Raw genomic sequence first — 23,596 nt, 5'->3', positions numbered from 1 at the left:
GATCCTTTTTTCCGCCAACAGCTTTTGTATTGCTTGGCAAACGGAGTCCCCGGGGAGCGGTAATTAACGATGAATGAAAACTCTGCGAAAATCCACAACGAGAAAGATTTTCCAAGGTTTGTACGAAAAACACATTGATTTCGTGTCGGTTTGTCAGAAAACGTTGATGCTGGTGTAAATACTATGGATATATTGAATAAAAAATTAAACTAATTTTAATCGTTTTAATTTTGTTTCAACTCAATAAATGCTTGAAAGTAACGTTTTTTTGATGTTAACTAAATGAATAGTGAATCAATAGTGTATAGTTGACTAAATGAATGATAGTTAAATAAACATATCAATGATTAAATGTCAGAAAGTCATATTTTATAGCATTCCATTCGTAAAAAAGCAACTTTCTTCTGTATAAGGAAGAAAGTTTCTTGAATGCAATTCCTCAGATACACTTGCGACATGCGTATTGGCACTACGACGACCACAATCAACAAATCACAATCATGTGCTAAATTGTCAATTACTTCCACATTCTCTCGCATGGGAAATTGATGTGGTTTCCGCGTTTACAAAAAAGAAAACTTACCGCAATCTGATGCTCATAAGCTCACTCATCGCCCACCTTTGACCACCAAAGAAACCTCGAATGATGCAATCGGCTCCATCGGATAGGTTATGGGAAAGCAAATTATCGCACACTTATGCCCGCTACGTTGGGTTATGTTTCCATGCCAATAACAGAAGCATGCCCAAAGGACATTCACTATTCGAAAGCCAAGTTCAAACTCTTTTCAACTTTTTCGTCCCGATTTGCTAAAGTTTTCCGCTGACTCACATTGGAAGCACGAAAATTGTTATGCTTTTCTCGGGGAATTCCTCGAGCACAAACCATCGTACATAAGTTGTGCCCTCCCGAGGGGTGAGATACGCAAAAGGTTTTCCAGGGACTATAAGCGTAACACCAGGAAGAAGAAAAATACAAAACCCATCTCTAGATTTCGCTCACCCCGCGGGAGGGGTGAACATAACAATAAATCTCAATTTTCCACCAACTGCTGGTGGCGCTCCAGCTGTGCGCGTCCCTTAGTACCTTCAAGTGTTGCTCGCCCGGTGATAAAACAGCAAAACAACGGTCCGGAATGCAGCATGTTAGCCAAGGTTTTTCCTTTCTCGCAGGTTGAAGAAATAGATTCTGTCGTTGCCCAACCTCCCAACGATTTCCGACCCTTGCGCGTATGTCTCATGGGTCCATGTGCCTCGAAACTCTGACCACCCCGAAGGATGCAAGAAGCCGCACCAGATCCGGAAGGAAAGGGTTACACCGTTGGTGATTATATACGGCTCGAAACGGAAGAAGGGTGTGGCTTCAGGTGGATTATTGCCAGCGCATTGGAAATTATTGGTGACCATAAGAAATGATGATCCTTCTCGATCCGTTTCACCGCACGAAAGCTCCGGTAAATCGATGGAGGGCTGAAAAAAATGCTCCAATGATACCTTGCCGAAACCAAAAGCTCTTTGCCACCCGCCCTTTTTCCCGACAATCAAAGCTTCATTTTACTTTCATTTCGTTTCGGGTACCCGACGAAACGTTTTTCGATGTCGGTGGACCACGGCACAGCTACTTGAAAGAAAATCGGAAAAAATTGTCATACCGTAAAGGTGACCTAGGTCTGCTTCACTCATTACGGAGACGAACCATACAGCCCATTGGCTGGAGTTCGCAGCGATGTTGATCATCGTGATTGAGAATAACGCCATCGAACATTCCACTCCGTGGATCCTTTCCACCAGCCGAGTGTGAGAGAAAGGAGTGCGTTGGAACGAGAAAGGATAAAAATGATGATTATGCTTTTGATGCGAACCGGGCGGAAAATTGCCCATTTCCTTAAGGGGCCGCAGTCTGGGCAGGCTGGAAAAAGGGGTGTGTGTGCACGTTTAAATTTGATACCCGTTTTTTTATTTTCTTTGCTATTTACTACTTCCCTCTTCCCTTGATCCAGTAGCCGATGCGAATCAGGTACTTTATGAGAAGTAGTTAAAAGGAGTAATTTTTATTGTGAACGAACGACAGTTTCTCAAAACGACACAAAGAGGGAGTTATCAACAGCAATAGTTGTGGAATGGATGTATATACACTGTTTACTTTTCTTATTAACTAATAAAATCTTGTACACAAAACCATATCCACGGTAGCATTTTTGCTCTTTTATATGATACTTCCAGTAAATCTTGTAACTGTACTGCAATCAAGCCGCTTTTGATGAACTGACGAATCGACTTCCATCATTTCCATCAAATGAGCCCTCCATTTTTTCCCAATAACAGCTCGATACGCCAAAGAGGTATAAAAGTGTAACCCCTCCTTCTAGGCTGTGTCAACCAGGATGATAAATATTGTGTTTTGTTTTCAAGAACGACCGACACTTTGCGACCCTGGATGACCCTCCTACACTCCAGGGGCTTCTAGGCCAGTTGAAGGTTAGCAATCTGTCAATCAAACCGATGCCAAAGAACGTACCTTCAAACGTGGGATCAGAAAGAAAGGAACCTAACCATTTCCTAGAGTGCAACAAATTATCGATTATTCCGTCGTTGGGCGGTACCTTTTATTTTTAGGGAGGGTTTTGCGATAAAACGGAGCTAATGGATAGCTAGCCACAAATGCCCGAACGCTAATGGGGTCCAGCTTGACCCGTTGCTATCGTCACAGTAAGGTGTTGAGCCCTAGACATGGTACAACGCCATTAGTAGCAACGGTGATCCGATTTCCAATAACTAATTATTACAAGCACAGAAATAGCCGTTGGATCCGCCATTTGTGCAACATCTAACAGTTGAAGATATAACTTATTGCTAAGAGGGTTGGATAACTATATCTTACGACTATATCGATTAAAAACAACTCAGAAAACTTTTCAAATATTCCCTTTTTTTGGATCGGGAAAACAACCTCATTGTATTATGCGATGACAATGAATTACTTCCAATTTTTCACACCAATTTTTCACGCAACCAATCATTTTCCCAACGTTTCTAGCAGCAGCAGAGTGAATACACACACTCACACAAATAAATGATAGATCATCATAGTCTCCAAATCAAGGAAACAAGAAACATGAACATCCTTTCACATGGACGCGCGTCGCGGCGATTGGTCACTGGCAGCAAAATGGCTCATAAACTCGATATCATTAAATAACAAGGGACATTTTTCATCCGGTACCAATACAATTATCGCTATTATCGATTGACCGCGGCCATTACTGCGATGTTTCGTCGGATCCTAAAGCGCGTGTATTTAGGGTAAGGCAGTCCTCGAAACCCAGAAAATAAAGCAACATTGCTCTCAAATCAAATCTACTTGATTTTGTAATAATCCAGCTACTCCTTCAGAATTTTCGATTTTCAATTCACTTTCATGGATATATTCAGGATATTTCTCTAAGGGTTTTATTCGTTTATTTTGACATATATTTGCAGTGATACGCACCACTACTTCAGTCATCGATCAATTACTCCTACGGAGCCTAATGATATTGGATTGATTAATTGGAAACAGGTCATTCAAGGAGAAGCTAATTTGAAAGATAACGTAATCTGCAAAAAATAACTTGAACTGACATTTCTGTCTTTTGTTAAAAAAAAAGAAAGCACTACAAAAAAAATACACGAACCCAAAAGCATTTTACTCAAAGCATCGGAACTACAATATCATGCATTTCGCAAAGGTCACAAAACATTTGACAAGGGGCAACTTCATGTTGGTTGCTTAACATCGTCACCAAGGAAGCGATGGTGACGAGTTCTCCGGGAAACAACCCACCATTTGGAATCAACCAGGAAAAGTGAAGAATTACATTTTCCACTCAACTGCTGCGCCCGCGCGTCCATGCGGATTCGTACTGAGATCAAACGAATCCGAAGTGAAAGTGATCCGAACATCAAAAGCTAGCAGAATGTTCATTTTCATCAGCAAAAAGAGTAGCTTAAGCACCGTTAGACCTGCTAAGGGTTGTTTGTGTTTTGGACTAGCGGAAAGGTAATCATCACCTCAAGAACCAAGGCAACCGGGCGTTAGATGGTTCGGAAATGAATATTTCCTCCATTGAATTTTGGTGTTTTATTTTCATCCAAGCGCGTACTTTAAATCCTTTTTGGCCTCCGATCCACCAGGTAAACCGGTATGCTATGACAAACAACTAACTACGAGTAGCACCCTTCTAATCGACCATCTGGTACATGTTTGGCCCAAAGGAGCTATGGGAAAATAAAACCAGAAAAATAAAAACAAGCAACCCTCCAAGGAAACATTGGACATACATGTTTTAGACGGTTCGGGCATTACCGGTCGTTTTTTGGTCGTCAGCAGAATTAAACATGTTCCTTCCGGTTCCGATCGGCTGCTCTGGTTGGGGAGGACCGGTGATCAAAAAGAATCAATTTTCCTTCTAAGCCTCTTTCTGTTCTTGTCGCCATTCGGCACCCACGGCTGGTAACAAGTTTCCACGTATCCTTCAAGGCGGTACAGAAAATATGGCGGTCCAGTAGAAAAATTAATAATCGAACAGATAAAACGAAACCGGTCGCTATGGCATGCGAGATAAAAACGAGCTCTCTTAAGAAGCTTCCCGGACGTGCCGCGTCGAAACATGTGCGCTTCGAGAAGGATCGTGCCAGACCCTTTGGAAAGGATATCGTCCTTTCGAGAAGTGGCGCTTCCTCCAACCGGCTGCCCTAGACGCCGATCGATGGTTGCTGGGGTTTTATAGCTATGGGTTCAGGATTCGTACCGCCGAGAATTCGGGCCTGTTTCTGGTGTAACCCTCTATTTGGTCATTGACTGAATGACAGTGTATGTGTGTTGGAGTGTGTTGGAGAAGCCTCACAGACAACAGATCAACGAAAGGTCCTGGTGCCCTATGGAAACTATGAAGCTGATCGACATTGACGTGCGAGCAGTGAGGTGGTTGAAATGATTCAAGAAACACTTTGCGTTGCACTTTCTTTTCTACTACAAAAAGATGAAGCAATCGTATGCTTCATCCGTTGTCACAATCTTGGTTGGAGGTCTGGTACTGGTCGTAAACATTATATTTGTAAACTTCATAGAGCATACAGAACTTCACAGAAGCCATCTAAAACCGCAAAAAAAAACCATTGTTAATAAATACCAGGGCGTTTTAAATTACCAAAGAAAGCTTCATTAAATGAGAAGTATCCATTTCGACGTGTGTCGTTTTCGAGGGAATAAACACAAAGCTACCCATAATTATTTATGAACCCGTGGCTCCATCGATCAGTCCCAAAAGAGCACGGGTATAGACCATGGATAAGACGAGCCTATTCGCCATAACACGCTTCTCGCTCCTTTTCTCACTTCCACACGGCCTCGCCATAATCGTTACCCAAAGGCCGACATGCCGGGCATGACGAATGACCTCCCTTCCAACACCAACAACGCCCTTCCAATCGGTATGTTGCTGCTTGTCACTGGCGTTATTTGCAAGCTACATGTTGCTTCTCTGGGTTGGGTCACTTTTCCGCGGTTTTCTTCTCCCATTTGCTACTCCCGAGCTCATGGTGGTGTTTTTATGACTCTCCGGCACTACATTTTCCTGCCAGTCCCACCACGCAGGACATAAGGCTTCCGTGGACCGGGAGGAACAAGCCGGCTCGTATCATAAATGGCGATGATGATGGCGACGATAATGCTGACGCTGGCTCCGAGGGACCGCACTGGTTCGTCTTGTTTGTAACGAGACGACCCTGTTGCGCTATTTTGTGAAGCTTCTGCTTTTTTTCTTTTCTGTGTCTCACTTTGCCATGCTTTTTATACATGCATGCTGTTTTTTTGTTCCTTCAGCTCACCCTCTTTGCGATGTGGCACTATTAGGCACAGAAAGCTTTGGCGGTGCGCAGCCCAAGTTCCATTTTCGGGACGTTTTCTCTTAATTTTGTATGTAATGTTTTGCATTTTTTGGTGCTGTTTTCTTTCCCTCTATTTGTACACCACCCAGTGTCACCTTTAGCAGCTATTAAGATTAACATGTGTGAGTGAGTGGGATGGTATTTTGTGGAGCGATACTTCGTGTCCTTTCGAGGAGATGGAAATTGATGGCGGAAAGGAACGACATGGTGCATCGGTAGCAAAGTTTTTTCTCGTATATAAATTATATTGACATTACAAATAGAGAGCCTGACCTTTGCTTAGTATCTTTTCCATTATCTAAGTGACGACAAAAAAGCTCTTCCCTAAACCATATTCTTAGCCTGTTTTATTTTTTATGCCGAGTTCAGATCGTACTGTTCATCTTTTATTTTGCTTTAAATCCCAAGAGTCTATTTTAATTAATGATTCGAGATACGGTGCCAGTTTCTCGGAAGGCATTTATTATTTTATATTTTCATCCAATCTTTTATTGGAAGGACGACCTCCAGGCTCTAGAAAGAATTTTTATCTAAAATTTTTCAAAACAAATATTTTTTGCGAACTATTACACGCTCGGCGCATGTACAAGATAACAAAACTATGCATAATTTCCCATTCGTTTTTCGACACACATTGCATTGCGTAGGATAAGTCTAGCCATATAAGGTGGAAGATTTCGAAAAGTAACACCTGTACCACAAGTCGCTGGTGGTGAACAAACGTTCATTTAGGTCGTTTCCGGAGTCTCGCTCGAACGTAACGATCGAGCTTCGATGATGATGCGCTCCTCTGCTGACGCTCGCAAATTCTGCTCCTGTTATCACGGAGCAGCTGGGTTGACTCCGGAACTGATAGTACGGATTGCCGTTTCGTCGGTTCCACCAGATGGCGCGCTTTTCCTTCATCCGTCGGCGGGACATTTTGTCAGATTTTTTTCCTTCACCGTGGAGCTACAATACGACACGTAAAAACACGTTAGCCTGTTGGTGGCTCGATTTGTTGCTCCTCCTTCTCTATCTTCCTTTCAGTTTCTCAACCTACAGTTGTTTGCCAGAAACATTACCACAGCCAATGCAGCAGTAGTGCGTGTGTGTGTTTTGACAGTCGCGGCACGTGGTTGTTATCTGTCGCAGTCCCGGAACGTCACGGTACGGTGCAAATTGGAAAACGATGTTGTGTGAATTCCGACCGATTTTCCCGTCACACATCCTTGCCTGGTGTGAAACTTCGGCCATAAAGCTTGCGGCATAACATCCGGAGTTAGGCTCGGAACCAGTGCGAGAACCGGTTGCTACCGTTTCCGTTTCGCATGGAACTGGGGAAACAGGATAAATTCAACTAAAGGCAAGCTTTTTCATGTGTTTGCAACACACCGGCGTTTTTTGAAGCTTCGTGGTCATCGGTTACGAAAAGGGCTTTAAACATACTCTGGCTAACAAGTGATCCTACGTGCGCATGGCAAAATCTCCTCCAAATTCATTCGTTCGATTAATAAATTTAGATAAATTTAAACATTAATCATCGATAATGCAAATTAACTGATTATAAATTACGTTTTACTTACTACACTTTTATTTTGTCCATGAATATCAAATTTGTTCTTATATAGATGATTGTCGTCGTTCATTTCAATCGCGAAGGAGAAGATTCGCTTTCGTGAAACAGAATGAAATTAAAATATCTTGTGTACCCTCTGAAACATCTTCGGTTCGGCAGATGGCAACAAAAAGATGATAACATAGACCTTTAAATATTGAATCGATCTTAAAAGCTGAGCTTTTTTAAACAATCGAACGTGCTACCGTCTGATTTTGGAGAGTTTTTTTTCGATTTCCATTCCGGGACGAGCGAGATGAAAGCGAAAAAATCCAAAACAAAACAGAAATCAATAGTAATAGAACGATTTAATCGGAATTTCAAATACTATAGAGATGGTTTCTGGATATCAATCGATTATCACTATGTGGAAATCACTAAACACTATGTGGAAAAAACCGCACCTGCTTGAAATACTGCCAAAGTAAACTCGTCCAAAATACGATGCTTCCGAGCTTTTTTATTCCGTTATTTTCCCTACATCTTTCAATTCTCCTGGATCAGTAGCGAAAAGTCAGTACAACATTCTTCGTAAAGTGACTCTTCAAGGAAAATAGCTGATTTCGTTAAAACGATTTGCCAGGCAAAGAGCTAGCCTTTGCGACTTTTATTGTAATATTTCCGCGGGGTGAATACTTAACAAGCCATTTTTGCATGCTTCTTCTTATTTTTTCCGCTATAACGTTTGTCCCTCAACAATGACACAACGAAGCAACTGTTTTCACAAAATTTCAGAGGAAATTGAGTCCGTTAATAATCATGATTATACATAAAAAACAACATCATCATCACAATATGTAAGTTTGATTTCTAGCATCGATTGAGGCGAATTCTCGTTAAAAAACTTGACCATTTTGAAATGTCTCCTGTCAGATTTTCCCGCGAAAGATGCACAAAACACACCGCAATAATAAGCGGATTGGCCAAGAAAATTAGCAAACTGTCAATATTATCTGTGGGTTTAAAAAGGAACGAACACTCACAACTTCGATGCCGGGTGCGCCAATCACTAGAGCAAACATTTCGAAAAATCTTACAGCAAATACCACGCGACACGCTCATCGGTCGTCATCGCCTACGATGGCCGCGGGAAATGTACGAAAAGATTACCCAAAGAAATAGGAGAGCGTGCGGGAAAATACACATTTTAAAGAAAATCTTCCATTGCAAGCAAAACCTTCGAACAAAAGACATCGAGGCCGGAGATGAGTTGGGATTTAAAATCGATTTTCGCTTGTATTTACTCATACGTTTTCTCGAGCGCAAGCTCGACTTTCCGTCACGAAAGCGCTTTTCTTACCAGTAACGGCGTCGCGCGTCAGTATCCCAAAGCATAATACGAATCGAGGATGGAACTTCGACAATCAAATTCTACGCCTGTCGCGCGCTTAAATCGTTCCATTTCGAAATCAACGAAGATATCAAAAGGTAGCCACAAATTTCGATTAACTTTGCCGCAATCAATATTGATTCAGCTGCGGATCGAGACATTGCTTCTATTCGGCTGGGTAGAAAGGGAAGCTCTTTCCTTTTATTTTTTTGCTCACGCGTCACTTAGGATCCAAGATGCGGCAGGAGAAGTGGCACTTGTAATTTTGGAGGGAGAAAAACTTTGCACATTGCTGAGATTTTCCGACGTCGTCGGCCGTGTGCCAGAAGACTGGCCATGGAGCCTTGAGTGTGAAAACTTCTGGGATGTCCTCGGTGCCAACAGCTTGAGTTCACGCTTATTGGCTCTATGCTCTGCCTGCCCAATCAAGGCCCTTAAAGCGACCTCACGAAAACCACTGTACAGACGGCAATGCGGTTTGCAAAAGGGGAAAACCCCTTAAAGAAAACCGCTGCGCATAAAAGAGCAATAATTTTACAAAAGTTTCTTAAAAGTGTCAAAAGTGTTTTTTTGTTTCACAAAAGTAATTAAAAAGCCCTTAGAGTGTTATATTAAAAACATATTCCGAAATATTCATTTACAACGATTGCAAGGAATTAATCATCTATGAAAACGATAACACTTCAAGCATAATTAAGAACGCATATAAAATAAAATTCCGTGCATTTGCGCGAGAAAAATAAAACCGGATACGGTAAAGCAATGTTCTCACTTAAAATCCGAAAAGGTAGCAAATTTTCAGGCAAAGGGAGAATTAAATTACAGCCCTTTCGATGTGCTTTCCCGCTGTACCTTTTTTCATTGTTTCAATCCATTCCAGTGGGCAGTGAAATCGGGAACCATAAAAAAGCAAAAGAAATGAGCTTTATCTCCGTACTGTGCCGTGTGTTTTAAATTTCTCCCGTTTCCACCATTCATAAACTTAACAGCTTGACCGTTTACTGCGGGATCTCTCCGTTTCGCGCATTCGGCAGATAAGTTATTCATTTCGCATTAATTTACAGTCGATTCAGGAAATCCACAGTAGCGTACAGTTTTTTTTGCGTCACATACAATGCGCCAGAAAGTCTTTTTTTTTCTAAAGGCTACATTCCACGGCGTATGAATAAAATCCAACAGCGATTTTAAACGAATGGGATCTGTTTGTTTTTATTCAGCTCAGTCACAAAAAACGCTGATAATAAAAGCTGAACAATTGTGGTTTACATGAAAATGTGCTAAAGCTCCTGTTGCTACTCGGTTTTGTACGTCTGTTTCGATGTTCAACTAACTGTACACTACAGAGCTAGCCGAGCTAGTAAAATCATATTATCTGTCATTTTTTTTTAAAGAAATTATATCTGCTGTTGGAACAATTATGACTTTGGATTTCACTAATTTTTGAACAATATTTGAGTTTCACCTGAACCGAGTCTTAATCAAATGGCATCTTGAAGAAAGGATATAAATTTATGAACTTTCCTTTCTGCAAAATCTACTAAAATATTTAAATTCCACTCATTCACAACGTCTTATCTAGAGAATCCAAAAGCAAGAAATTTGGAATCAATCAGCTAAACCAAAAACAACGAAAACCGAGCGATCAAAAAATCGGTAGATAGCTTCGTTTGATGCATCCTTTAGCGATAATGTTCCCAATCACTTGGGACAGATTTTTCACTTCACACCAACCCAAAATCCCTGAAGATCTGTCAGGATTTCGAAGGGTAATCAATCAAGCCACACTTACCGTTTATCTATTGCCGTAATCCATTCCATCGCCATGATGAGGCGGATGCTGATGACGATGATGCCGTTGGGTCTAGCTTCTTATTACACCAGCTTATTCGCCTTCATTCACCTCGACAAGGCATGCAGCGTGGAAATTGTGGTCCACCTGCCCCTTCCGGACACCGCGCAGAAGTTCACTTTTTATCGACACCTACGTACACGAATAAGTCGTGCCGCCAATCGCATTGCTTATCTACGTTTTTTAAACACTCACGTTACACTCCAAACTTTCACTTTTTCCGAACACCTCCAACACACTCACGCACGTACACCTATGTGCTAATACGCACAAAATTACACTAGAAGAAATCGAATTTATTCACACTTGGACACCTTATTTAAATCCACCCCGATGGGAGGCCCACCACGTCTGAGAAACAGCCGTACAAACGAGGTCCGCTTAGATTTCTACACTTTTCACATGTCGTTCACGGACGAAGTCACTGTCGTTATCCCCGCTGAAAGCAATTTAAAAAAAAACATCGAGTAAAGGTCTTATTTGACGTCGTTCGATGTTCTTTCTCAAACAATCATACTGCCGCAAAACAACACTTAAGCCTTTACAACAAACTACCCGTTGGCGGTTTTAACTTTTAATCCTACGTAGATGTGTAAAAAACGGTCTTCCTTTAAGCTTGAATCCAGCACAGTCACTTTACCGACTGGAAAATAATATATGTTGACTTTGATTTTTTCGGCTTCGCAGTGGCTAAACCAAATAAATGTGTGCATGGGTTGCTTATTATCCGAAATTTTATAAAACTCGCCTGCGAAAAAATATAATTTATGTCTCATAGAAACTTTACTAGACACTTTCAAAAATCGTCTTCTTTGTTACAGTTAATACGTGTCACAGGGAAACAAACGAATGCGCGATTTTATTTCTCTACACATCCATGCCGGCGTAATGTGATTGCACACGTGCCTGCTCGCGCGTTCCTTCTCAAAAACCATTCTTGAGAATAAGAGGCGACACATTTTTTTCTTTTCACTACCGTACTTTCTAAGAATGTCTGCTTGTGGGCAATCGCTTTTCCAGCGCCCATCCACTTTTACTGCGTTATTAAAATTCTTTTAATGTTTGCGCCTCCACAATTCATTCGATGGTTGATCGCAGTCGTGGAGAAAAGAAAACGAATCGATGTGAACGGGAAGCTCCGGCCTAATTGTAACAGCCATCGATGCAAAGCCAAACCCCTGCAATGAGAGAAAAAGTTTGATTAGTAAATGTCGTCTCGTTTCCGGTTTATGCTTTCCTGCGGTTTTCCCGTGCTCGTTCACGCAACGAAGCGCGTAGAACACGTTTCCACGTTTTCCTCGCGCGTGCGGGACACCCGGTGTTCCTACTTTTGCCCGGGGGCAGCTGGTACTAAATTAAAATCAAAATATGCACGAACCGCCCCCGGAGTGATGATTATTACAAACGGTTGCCTTCCAAGCCGGCTAGCAAGCGCTCAAGCAACCGCAGAAAGCACGTCGTCGTCGTCGTTTTGCCATGCATGGTCTTCTTCTAGCTGCCGGGTTCTGGGAGGTTCGTATTTGCATTCCAAATCCGAATTATTTCCGACGGCAATTCGTGAGGAAGTTGTTGAATTAATTAAAAACTTTCACCCGGGTGGCACCAGGCGCTTGCACACATATCCGTTTGAAGCTCGAACAGATTCGGCCACCGCAATAAATAATCAGAACGCCTGTTTTAGGGTAGAATCGGTGATGTGGATGTGCGAAATTAATTTCGATATCAAACTTTGCTCTCCACTTCACTCATATGAAATATGTTCGAGATTTGGATTCCATTAAACGTATTGCTTTTATGGAGCACAGTCAGTACTGCAACGCACGTATATATTTTTCAACAAACCGAGTTGGTAAACGCCACAAATTATTTTAATTTCACCACCGTCTAGCCTACGCCTACAACTATGATTCTTTATTTCATTCTGAAAGCACTCTCCATCAGTCAAACAAACAACCGCACGGGAGCGTTTGCGGTTACGGTAGGAATGAGGAAAACAATTTTGCTTAATGGTGGCATGCAAAATGATTAATTAGCAGCATCAATTAATTGATGACCTGTACCATTTACTGCAAATTTTTTTTATATCAAAAGCCAACACTCGGCGTGGGCTCGAATGAAGTAAAGTGCCTCGAATTATATTCTCTCTGATATGCCACATAAATGTTCAAATACATAAACATAAATTGGGACTATCATTAAGAGCTTTTGCAATCAATACAGGTTGGATTCGATAAAACCTAACCAATTTTGAGGAGTTTTATATAACTAAAATTACACAGAATATGATAGCTTCTTTGTCTTTTGTACGTCAAATTGTTTTATCAATAACCAGCAATTTTGCGATCTCAACTCTCAACTGCCAGAATATTTGACTAGAAATTTTTCAATGCACCGTATCCGCGTTCCTGTCACTCCTGAGGAGAGCAAACACACTCCTTGCGCCTGTCTTGACCCAGCATATCCCATTGTTACGTCCTCCTGGAACTGTTGAAGGTTTGATTTATTCATCATGAAGCTAGTCCTGGACACGGAATGGCTCGGCGACCATCATCAATTTGTCCAGAGAAACCCAGGGTTTCCGGCATCTGTGATTGATTTGTTTTACGGCAAGCGAAACCGCAGACCACAAAGGAAAAGTGTAATAAAACAAAACACAACATACCGAATGCTGGTGATGCCTTATTTACATGGAATGAACGCCATTACGCGCTTTTGCCAAGCCCGTGGGTGCCTAAATAACGTGGTCGCGTGCAAGTTAGAGATTCATGGGAGGACGATGTTGACGTTGACGGGAATGTAACCAAGCGATTTGTATGGTTCGTTTTTCAGCAAACACAAGGCGGAACGAGGGTATCAATCAGAACAAGCTACTGAACGAACACCCAAACAATGGACGTGACTGTGTAACGGTTATGTTTGTATAAATCAATAAATTTATTATCACATTTATACAGCAGAATCATAAAATAAACATACACTATCAACGAGCAACTAAGTTGACCATTACCCGGTCGATTAATCGTTTCAGTCGAATGATTCACCTTTTTCACGAAAAGAGCAAAATTCGCAATATCTTTATCAACTGTCAATCGACACCATTTTGCTGCTAACGCTGCTTACTATGATCCGCGAAATTTATCCGACTGAGATATTAATTATCCATTTAGCAGTAGATAGAGATAACGTAAGAAAATTAAGCGGACATCGCCGTCAGCGATGGATGATCGGCTATTATACTACTTCCGAAAGTCATTTAGAAGCCTAGGAAGCGCACAGTTTCGCTCTGACAAAACCATCTATTGCCAACCATTCATCACCCATCAGATCTCCCTTCCAGCTATATTAGTGTTCTTCGTGATGATGTTTAAAGATTTATGATTTCCAGCCATGTCTCAAAGCATTGGGAGAAAAAGGATGCCCAAATGGAAGCATGGAAGGGAATTAAAAGGAGGTTTTCGATACGCGGTTGACTGATGCATCAAACTACGTAGATAGGACATCATCGAAGACGTTGGTTTCATCGTTCATGGTCAGAAGCTTATCGGTACGTCGCGCTGTAAACATTATGATTCACCCCTCAAAAGCAGGCTGTGCCAAAGTGCCAAAAACTAGATGGTATTGCTCAATTTGCTGGAATGATTCATGCTTTATGTAGAGCGAGTCGTACCCAAGTAGCGCAGAAATCAAATAAATCATGTATGGATTCTACAGCAGAGCGATAGTGGTTCAAGTCCTTCAAACGTATAACAGCACGTGCTCAAGAATTCTTTGTCAAAGATGGCGAATCGTTGAGCTATCAAATAACTAGAGTTTTCCAGCTTCTTTAAAGGCTTGAATTACGCTTTTATTGTTGAATGAAATATGCAGGCATACTCACAAAAGCCAGCTGATTCAAAAATCAACAGAGTTTATTGTGTTATAATATATTTTAAATAGTAGTAGTCGTTTAAACTAATCTAAATAGTTACGTAGCCTAATAAAAGAGGAAATATCAACTGGGGATTCATTTTTTTCAATCCATCTCATTCAATTTTCACACGATCAACTTTTTTGACCAAAAGGAAAAGTTTATAAAAAATAAAAAGAGGTAATAATTCAATTTTACTTTTCACGCTCTTTAACTAAAAACGCTACGCTAAAGTTCGGTTGGATCGGTTTAGCAAAATCGTGACAAGCTTATCGTAAAGCTGGAAAATCGAAGAAAATTTCGTCCTCCATGAGCCACTAAGAACCTACGGACTCCTTTATCGCTCGCACACGCGTGCCCCTTCGAAGCAGATTACACTAAAAAGTTTATTTTCCACCGAATGGTCAACCGGAACGTTTCGAGGTTGATCCCAGCTCACGCACACGCGCATGCCCCGTATCAAACGCGTCTCGGATCACGGCTACCAAAGCTCCAGCCTGGAAACCATCGGCTTGCGAGTCCGAAAATGAATGTTGATAAAGCAGTGAAAAAATATTCAGCAAGTAGCAAAAACGAAAGCCCTTGCGCTTTCCTTCAACCGGCGAAAATACTTAATGCTCTTAAAGTCTGGGTGACTGAACGTAAATCGTATGCATGTCGACGTTGACTCATGGCGTCCCGGCCAGACGAGCTACCTCCTGTCGCGGATATTCCTGCTGGATTCTGTGATGTCCATTTGGCGGAAAAAGTACCATGAACTTGGTTGAAGTAGAAATGCCTTCACTGAAGTGAAACGGTGCCGAACTTAGCTTCAAGCCAGTCAGCTCAAAAATTGAACGAAGGCCAATGTATGCAAAAAGTAAATTAGCATTCAACCGTCCGGTCCTTCGTCCTAAGATGAGCCCATGTGGAAATATTGTGTGAAAGTATTTCAAATCATCACCACCGCTTTCCGCGTCTGTCATGAACTTGGGAGCGCTCGAGCGGTGTTTTACTCCTAACGAGCCCTTCACAACCGAACCATCGAACGCAAGGAGATGTCGAATCACGCGTCTGCTCAAACTTGGACTCAATTTTACCTAAGCTTTCGCCCTCCGGCGCATTAGCCCGCGGTGATCCATTGCCTAATTGAAATTGAATAAGTAATGGAAAAGTCCAACCGACCTTCCCGTCGTTAACACAATCGAAGGGCACCTTGTTACGTGTCTGTGAACACTCGCGGTGCTTCAGTCCGGAGAAAACCGGAATAGCTTTTTCTGCTCGATTCTGTTCCACCGTTGTGATTTCCATTTTAAGCTTGATCCCCCAAATTTCCACGCAATGTCCGAAGGCACCCGTCCAAGCACAGGTTGTGTACTTCGACAACACCCCCTGTGACTTCATTCTACAGTATACTACCTCTTGCTCTCTATATATTTGGCTCTTTTCGCTTCTCATCTTATCTCTTTTTTTCTCTCTTTTAGTCTCTCGTTCTCACTTTCTCTTTTAGATCACATCCGGTGGATGTCCTGAGAGAATGTTGTAAGTGAATGTGTCGAGGGGAAACTTTCGCGAATCTGAACGCATCGCATATCTTCCAATCATACCGGATGTACCGGCATAATGGTTTTTCGAGACGGAAGTGTGAAAATCGTCTTCTTGAAATTTCGCTCCCCTTTCCATTCTCAGCGAGACCACATCTTTGGAGTCTGGTAAGCCCCAAGAGAGCGGACGGATATGCTTGGGAGTCTGCAAACTTCCCGATCTCCGACCGGTGCCTGGCGAAGTATGGGACTTTACACCAACGCTGTAACCACCTGCGGCATACACGAGCGCACAAACATACCCATACACACCCTCATTCCTCCAATTGCGAGCAGAACAAGGATGTGGTAAACTGGTGCACAACACGTAGTCGCGTCGTGCGACTAGCGCACTTCGATTTCGTCTACAAGACAACGGAAAAACGGAAAGTCATAAATAATAAAGAAAATTTAATAAACTACGTGAATATCTACCCTTGGCTCAATCCTTCCACCGCTCCACCGCAGTACGATGGTGTACCCACCCCAAAAGTTCACCTTCACGTCAGCTCCTTAAACCGGGTGCGCTTCGATGTTTCCGCGCCTCGAAGAGTTTCCTAAACTCCTTCGTTCACAATCACGTCTGCCTTCGCGGGGCATCTTTTCAGAAAATTTTCCAAACGCAACCTGTTTGAGGTGCACACATACATCGCATCTTGTTGTACCTGGTGTGGCTAGTAGTGGAAAACATACCATTTCTACCAGGCTGTTCCTAGAACGGATGCAGGGCTTAGTCTGTCGCGATCGATACGTCGGTTTCTTCTTCTTCTTCTTCTTTACTAAGGTTTTAACACGGTACGATGCAGCAGTCCAGCTACCTGGCCCCTCCTGTATTAATCCGTGTTCTGACTCCACTAAACCTTAGTAGTAACTAGGACCGGATACGTCGGTTTGCTAGCGGAAAATTGAAAGTAAACGCTAACCACGTGCGCGACCTTTACTAACGGCAACCAACGTCGCCGTTACTGTGGCAATACGGCGAATAAGCTGATGACACATGAAAAGAAAACCGTCCGAGTGACTTGAAGGAAATTTGTTTCTTTGCGCTGACATCGAATAAGTGGTCATCGTTGAAATAAATATTTATTAAATCAAGTACTGCTCAAGTGTAATTCACATGAATTATCCTTTTGCTGTTTTCCTTCATCTAAAATGGAGGACGACCACATTTCTCTCTATGTGTATGTGTTCAATCGGTTAGCATTTTCCCAACGTCGGTAGTTACTTGACCGGACCACGCGGCAAATTGTTACAGCCCCGTTTTCATGCTTGTTTACAGCTGTATTTGCTGCCCTTCTTACGAACGCCCGTCAGTACAGGCGTCTCGTTCGCCATTGCTGCTGACGCTGATTAATCAACCGTCGCCTCCGGGTAAACCCAAATTAAAAGGAAACAGCGGCGAAAAACAATTCCATCGTCCGTCCTGGACCGAGTTGCTTCCTGCCGAAGCTTTTTCCGCATCCTTCCTGCAACTGCCCGGAGGTGCTTTTCTTCCTCGATCCAGCCAACCGTAGAGACGGTGTTTGCCTTCTCATGTTGTTTTCTTTCCTTTTACGAAGACTACATCAGCTACTAAAAGAAAAAAGCAAGCCAAATTCATGCTTAAACGTGAGAACAACGAGCCTGCAGGACTGACGCGGAAGTAGTTGTCGATGCGAATATCGAGAGCTGGAAACCTTCCGCCACCAGCACTAGGGTTAGTTTCAATGAAGCCCCATTCGTTTCTGATGATCCTAAGAACATTTAACGATAACTAATTCGATAACAGATCGAGAAACCCATGAATAACTTAATAGGATTGCAAGCGTCAAACAAGCAAAAAAAGAAGATTAGCGTCTTTGAGTATAAGGATACGGAATGAAGTTTTAAAGAGGATCGATATCAGCTGATTTCGGTGAAAGAAAAAGAATCGAGGATTAGCTTCACATTTCATAATCCCTCTTTAAGCACAGATATACACACACACAGCTAACGAATATCACTCATTGCATTCAGCAGGTGATGAATCTAATTACTAGAAAATAAAAATTCACAGAATGAGTTATCTCATTAGATAACGGTAATACAATACTATTTGAATCATTAGCACCGCATCTTAAGCCTTAAAGTTTCTGGCTATAAAATAACTCATGCTGCAGATTCATTGTTCATACTAAGAAAAATACACAAGCCTAATACTTGTTCAGCGTGTTTCTGTTACAGATTACCATATTGGTGAACAACGTGCATTCACGGAATATACTGCGTTAAAAGTATTTTAAATTTTGAATACATATAAACACAATAAAAAACACATTTCAGCAAACGCACGAAATTTTAAATCAGAAAATATTCTCTTAAAGCGAATTTCATACGCCTTTAGCATAAATTAACCTACGCTCAGCTACATTTTAGAATATTTTATGATGGCGCCAAATCGCAATAAAACATCCCACACATCGTAATTTTCTGGCAGTGGTCAAACTGAACAAGCCTTTACTTCGACTGAGCCATTCGTATTCAGTCAAAAATGCAAAATTAGCCTTCTGTTTGTTTAAGTATTTTTTGTTGCTTTTCTCACCCCTTCCACGCTTTGTGCTCGACCAAAAAAGTTAATTACATAGCTCAGAATGGATAAAGCAGAACCGACCGTGCTGTCGGCAGTCAAGGCTGATATTCCGTTCGAGTAAGAGCAAACGATTTTCGTGCTAATGACATTTTACCCTTATTTTTATACCAAAGTTTAATGTATTTTTTTTGTTTAGCTTACACTACCACCCGAGTTATAAATTCAACTTATAACAAACTAGTCATAGACATGCTGAAAAGGCATCAATAAAAAAGATTACATGCAAATGCTAAATTTCCAGAGCTTGTCTTTTCAAATGTCATTCCAGAAACCAAACATCCCTAACTATACATTTCAGTTTGAGCTCATGCTTGCCTGTTGATAGACAATGATTCGGCTTCGTTTGCCAACGTCAAACGGCGACGATGACCAGTGATTTAACGGCAAAGCAGCACGCCAGCACCAGCTGGCTTCGCCACCATCGATCGTCAGCTTAATTAACCTTCGTCGGTCAAACCCTCGGCGAGTTTAAGAGCTCGAACAAAGCTTACCCCACCCGAAGAGTGTCCCCGTGGGGCGAGCTACTCGTTAAAACATCTTGCAAGTTCATAAACGGAAGTCTTTCTCGATGATCCTTTCGCTATGGTTGGATGGAACGGAGCGAACCGTTCAAAGATTGACGAGTCGAGGCACGATACCGCAAGAGCACCACGACATGATATTGCGGTTTTCGAGGCTACTTTGCAGAGCAACCGCATCATCGCAGGGCTCATCAATCCGATAAATGTTACATTTCTGGCTCTGGATTCACCTACTCTTCATCTGCGTCCCGTTTGACCGGACCCGCTCACCAACTGTAGATTAAATGATCCTTCGCCCACTGCAGGACGATAATTTTGTGTCGCCCCTTCTGGGACGGCCTCGCTTTGGGATACGCGAATGTCGTTCCGTTGCTTCAAGAGATTAATTAATGAAGCTGTGATTATGATCCGCGAACGTATCCCACCCTAGATGCTCAAGCGTTCAGCCGGTGGTTAACGTCAAATAATTCCATTTCCACATATCAAAGATGCGGCCACATATGGTGACCTCGCGCTGAGGAATATTACTAATTAGAATGCGGCAGCAATTAATCGTGGGATGACAGTAATGTTATCAGCGTGTAAGTCTGACAAGCGTCTTAATAGATGTTGACATAAGGCTGCCTAGACTGAGAATGTTCGGATTCCATCCATCATCTGCTATGTGACGAGGACTAGCATTAAATAGAAATATCCCCTCGACGAGAACTAGCATTAAATAGTAATATTCCCTTTTGTTCTATTGGAAGCAAAAACATCGCGATGTTTATACGCTAAATTTGACATTTTTTGCTACGGATATGTTCCATTCGAATTGTTGTAGTAACTACCACAGCCAGAGCGCTTGTCATTCCTTCGTTATGCAAATAAGCGCACCGCGCAAAAAAAAGTACGAAAAAGTATGTCTTTAAAATATATGACCCGTTCAAGAACGCGACTGAAGGAAAACGATCCATGTTACATGGCCTCCGAACGAAAAACGCATACGGAGACTGGTTTGGAAATATGGTTCACCTGCATACATCATGTTTATTCTGCCATTCGTTCACAACGCACTCGTGCTCCAGAGCGACGAAGGTCCATCGATTGCCACGCCAGGATATAGCGTCGTTAGTGTCACCTGCCGTTTTTCACGAGCAATCGTTGCGACCTACATACGCTGCACCTCACACTGCATTGCACCGTGCAGAACATGCTTCTGGGTACGAGCACGATGGTGCACCTACCTCACCGTAAGGAAAGGGAACACCAGATTTCGCCGGCACGCCCCAGTGTGCTAGTGTGACGATCTTTATGCTAGCACTCACCGACGGTTATTTCAGTCCTCCAGTGCACGAGGTTGTATCTAATGAAGCCTATGAGGCATAACTTCCGGGCAACATGGGCAGGTACCGAACGAAGCTCGGCGATGTTAGATGCTTTAGATGGATCCGCGAAAAAAAACTAGTGAGTTTGTCAGGACTGCGCACTGTATGGGATGAATTTTGTTGAAATATCTTAGTTTGAGCCTCACAATTTTGTGAAATTGTTCTCACTTGTAGAAACAAATGGTGGACCCTAGGAACAGCATTTTTAAACTCCGTAATTCAGGAAACTTAAGATTTTTTTTACTACAAATGAATTCTCATTTTCTGTCCAATTTAACGATGCGACACATCCCAAGTGCTTCGGTGTCGTTCGATAAATCCGACCGTGAAACGTCGCGAAAGCCGTAACATTGTTCGACAGAAATCCAACGACTCCGTTTGGCACCAGCGGACGCGAACGAGCGAAAAGTAAGTAATAAACCTGCCCAGGTGTACGTTACGCCAAACCCCTTGATGAACCCCTGTCCCGCTACTGTTCCTTCCCACCACAGTTCGCTCCACTCTTCCTTGTTTTTGCCATTACACCTGATGCCGATGGTGGCACTTTATGTCCTTTACGTTCGAGAGCGCCGCCTAAGCCTTGCTGCAGACGACAAACCAAGCAGCACGGGACAAACGCGAACTGGCCGGAACGTAATGAATCGCTTCCCGGAACCATATCCTGTTTGCCGGCAGCTAGAAGGGCTATTTTCGTTCATCCACCATCGGACCTTATGCGCCGGTTCATCGTCACTACCGGCCGGGCGGCGTTCGAAGCTGTAACTTTCCTTTTCGGCCATGGAATGCACCGAAACTCGGTGTTTCAGCGATGTTCCCGACCGACTAGGAGCCACTCACCCGTAATCGATTCGTGCTGTGTGTGGTTTGCGCATGGGGAAAAACTGTTTGTCTTCCATCGAAAAGTTGAAATTAGGTTAGCGTCCATAAATAAAGCCCATCAGAATGGGCTCTGTGGCGTCATGGGTCGAAAACGGCAACAGACAGCTATTCCGGATCGTACGGATGCTTTGACAGTGGAGTTGCAGTACGTGACCGGATGTGAGAGCCGCTCGCGATCGGTCACATGAAATCGAAATGGAAATAGAAAATCAAACACAATCACAAATCCGCACCAATCGATACGTTAAAGCTGTCTACAAAGACTTCAAGCTGAACCCGTTCTTAAGCCACTTCACATGCAACGGGTTTGTGTTTTCGGGTGAAGAAAAAGCTGTTCTTTTTATTGACTTTCCGAAGCTAACGCACCTTTTCAAACACACCTCAAGTGATTATTGTTGCTTGTGCGGTATGTCGGCCCTCTACATGCGCTTACTTCGTATTTTTCTTATTCCACCATTCTCGAAAGCCATCTGCCGTTTCTTGGGATTCCATCTTCAATCAGCCCCCCGCGGGTGCTTCATTTCTACAAAACACCAGGAGCCTCCATCTGGTGACGGTTCAAAATTTATATCCACTTCCCCGGCCGGTTGAGCCGTTGTACCATCGTTTGGGCAGTCGGGATGAACACGAGGCCCCCGGCAAAATGAAAGCTAACAACACGCCAACCTCAGGTCGGCATCGTTAAAAACGTGCATTTATACGTTTTGCTCCCACCGCTGCTGGTGAGGTGGAAAGAAATTTAAAATTTATCGTCCGACCCTGCGATCCACATTTCCGGCGCTAGGAATCTTTCTTTTTTCCCTTCTTAGGAGGCCTGTGACAGACCTTTCTACGAACAAACTCCTTACCTTGCTCGGTGCTCGATGAAAACGAACCGGAAATGGGCAACAAATAAAACTTCGCTTTTTTTATATTCTAGCCCTCATCGTGCACTGTGACATAGAGAAATGGTTTCGAGTGGGAAAGCAAGACACTGCACAGCGTGACATCGACACCACGGAACAGAAAAAAATTACAACGGTTTGGAATAGCATTCAAAACAGATATAAAATATGCGACACAATTGCTCGAAGGAAGCGATTGTTTCAGTTACGCTGTTTGTACTTATTTCAAACCATTTTTGTTGTTTTTAATGCAGAGAATTTTTTACAAAAGCATGATTTCAACAGAAGCTCTAATTATCCGAATAGAAACCTTTTTTCACATGACAAAATAACCTATTAACTTCAGAGGTTATGAAATTTGGATAATTACTTTCCAATTTTCACCTTAATTTTTTGCTTCTGCATATTCAACACATGGTTTGCCTGGTTGATTGGGGAACATTTCCAAATCCTAATTGTCACCGATAGGATCAAATCGCCTCCCGTCCTTACGAACAATCGGTAAAAGGCTCAATTACCGTATGCTATAGGCCACAAAATAAAAACGAAGAAAATGCTTGCAAACCCTTTTTTCTCAATAGGATCTCACTCTTGCGAGGAGTGAGAAGTACTTCCATGGAGTTGCGTGTATACAAGAACCTTCTTCATCCTGCTCTTTAGGACCCATAGCTGAAGCTCATTTTCAGCTCGAAATAAAAACGAACTCTCCTCCAAGCCAACGGTTTCCGCATCTCCTCAATTGAGGTACCGTTAGAACCTCCTTCCTATTCTAATGAACCCGACACTTTCTGTGAAGGTCCCGATCGTTTCTGTCCGTGCAAAAAAGAAATGCAATTTTGGGAGGATTGGACGCACCAATGGCGATGGTGCGATTGAATCGAGCACCCAAAGGCAAAGCCATTTACATTTGTTCATTTTCAATTTCCAACCTTAATCCTGAATAAATTTGACGTTTGTTCCGCTTTGATTTTCCGTTCACACAGAGCTAGAAGGAATGAAAGAACACACACATATCTCTCTCGCGCACGCACGAGCACACAGTTGACCAGGATGTAAAGCTTCCCGTCTCGATGATTCGATTGCCAACGACACCGACATTGACTCTGATCGGATCCAGCGACTGTCCCAGTGTCGTTTGCCTGACAGATTCCTTTTCACATTTGG

At 42.6% G+C, this 23,596-nt stretch overlaps 1 protein-coding gene across 1 annotated transcript in view; it reads right to left on the bottom strand.

The window, feature by feature from the left end:
* LOC128726550 (rap guanine nucleotide exchange factor 4) overlaps window positions 1-10,685 on the bottom strand; it is an 83,846-nt gene extending 73,161 nt beyond the window's left edge. The window contains exon 1 of the mRNA XM_053820365.1: window positions 10,645-10,685. Coding sequence (XP_053676340.1) covers window positions 10,645-10,679 — 35 coding nt within the window. The 5' untranslated portion in view covers window positions 10,680-10,685. The remainder of the gene's footprint in view (window positions 1-10,644) is intronic.
* Between the last annotated feature and the right edge of the window lie 12,911 nt (window positions 10,686-23,596).

This window comes from Anopheles nili, chromosome 3 (genome assembly GCF_943737925.1).
Source record: "Anopheles nili chromosome 3, idAnoNiliSN_F5_01, whole genome shotgun sequence".
Taxonomy (NCBI): Eukaryota; Metazoa; Arthropoda; class Insecta; order Diptera; family Culicidae; genus Anopheles; species Anopheles nili.
Note: the sequence above shows the minus strand (reverse complement) of the source record. Positions and strands in the feature narration are given on the sequence as shown.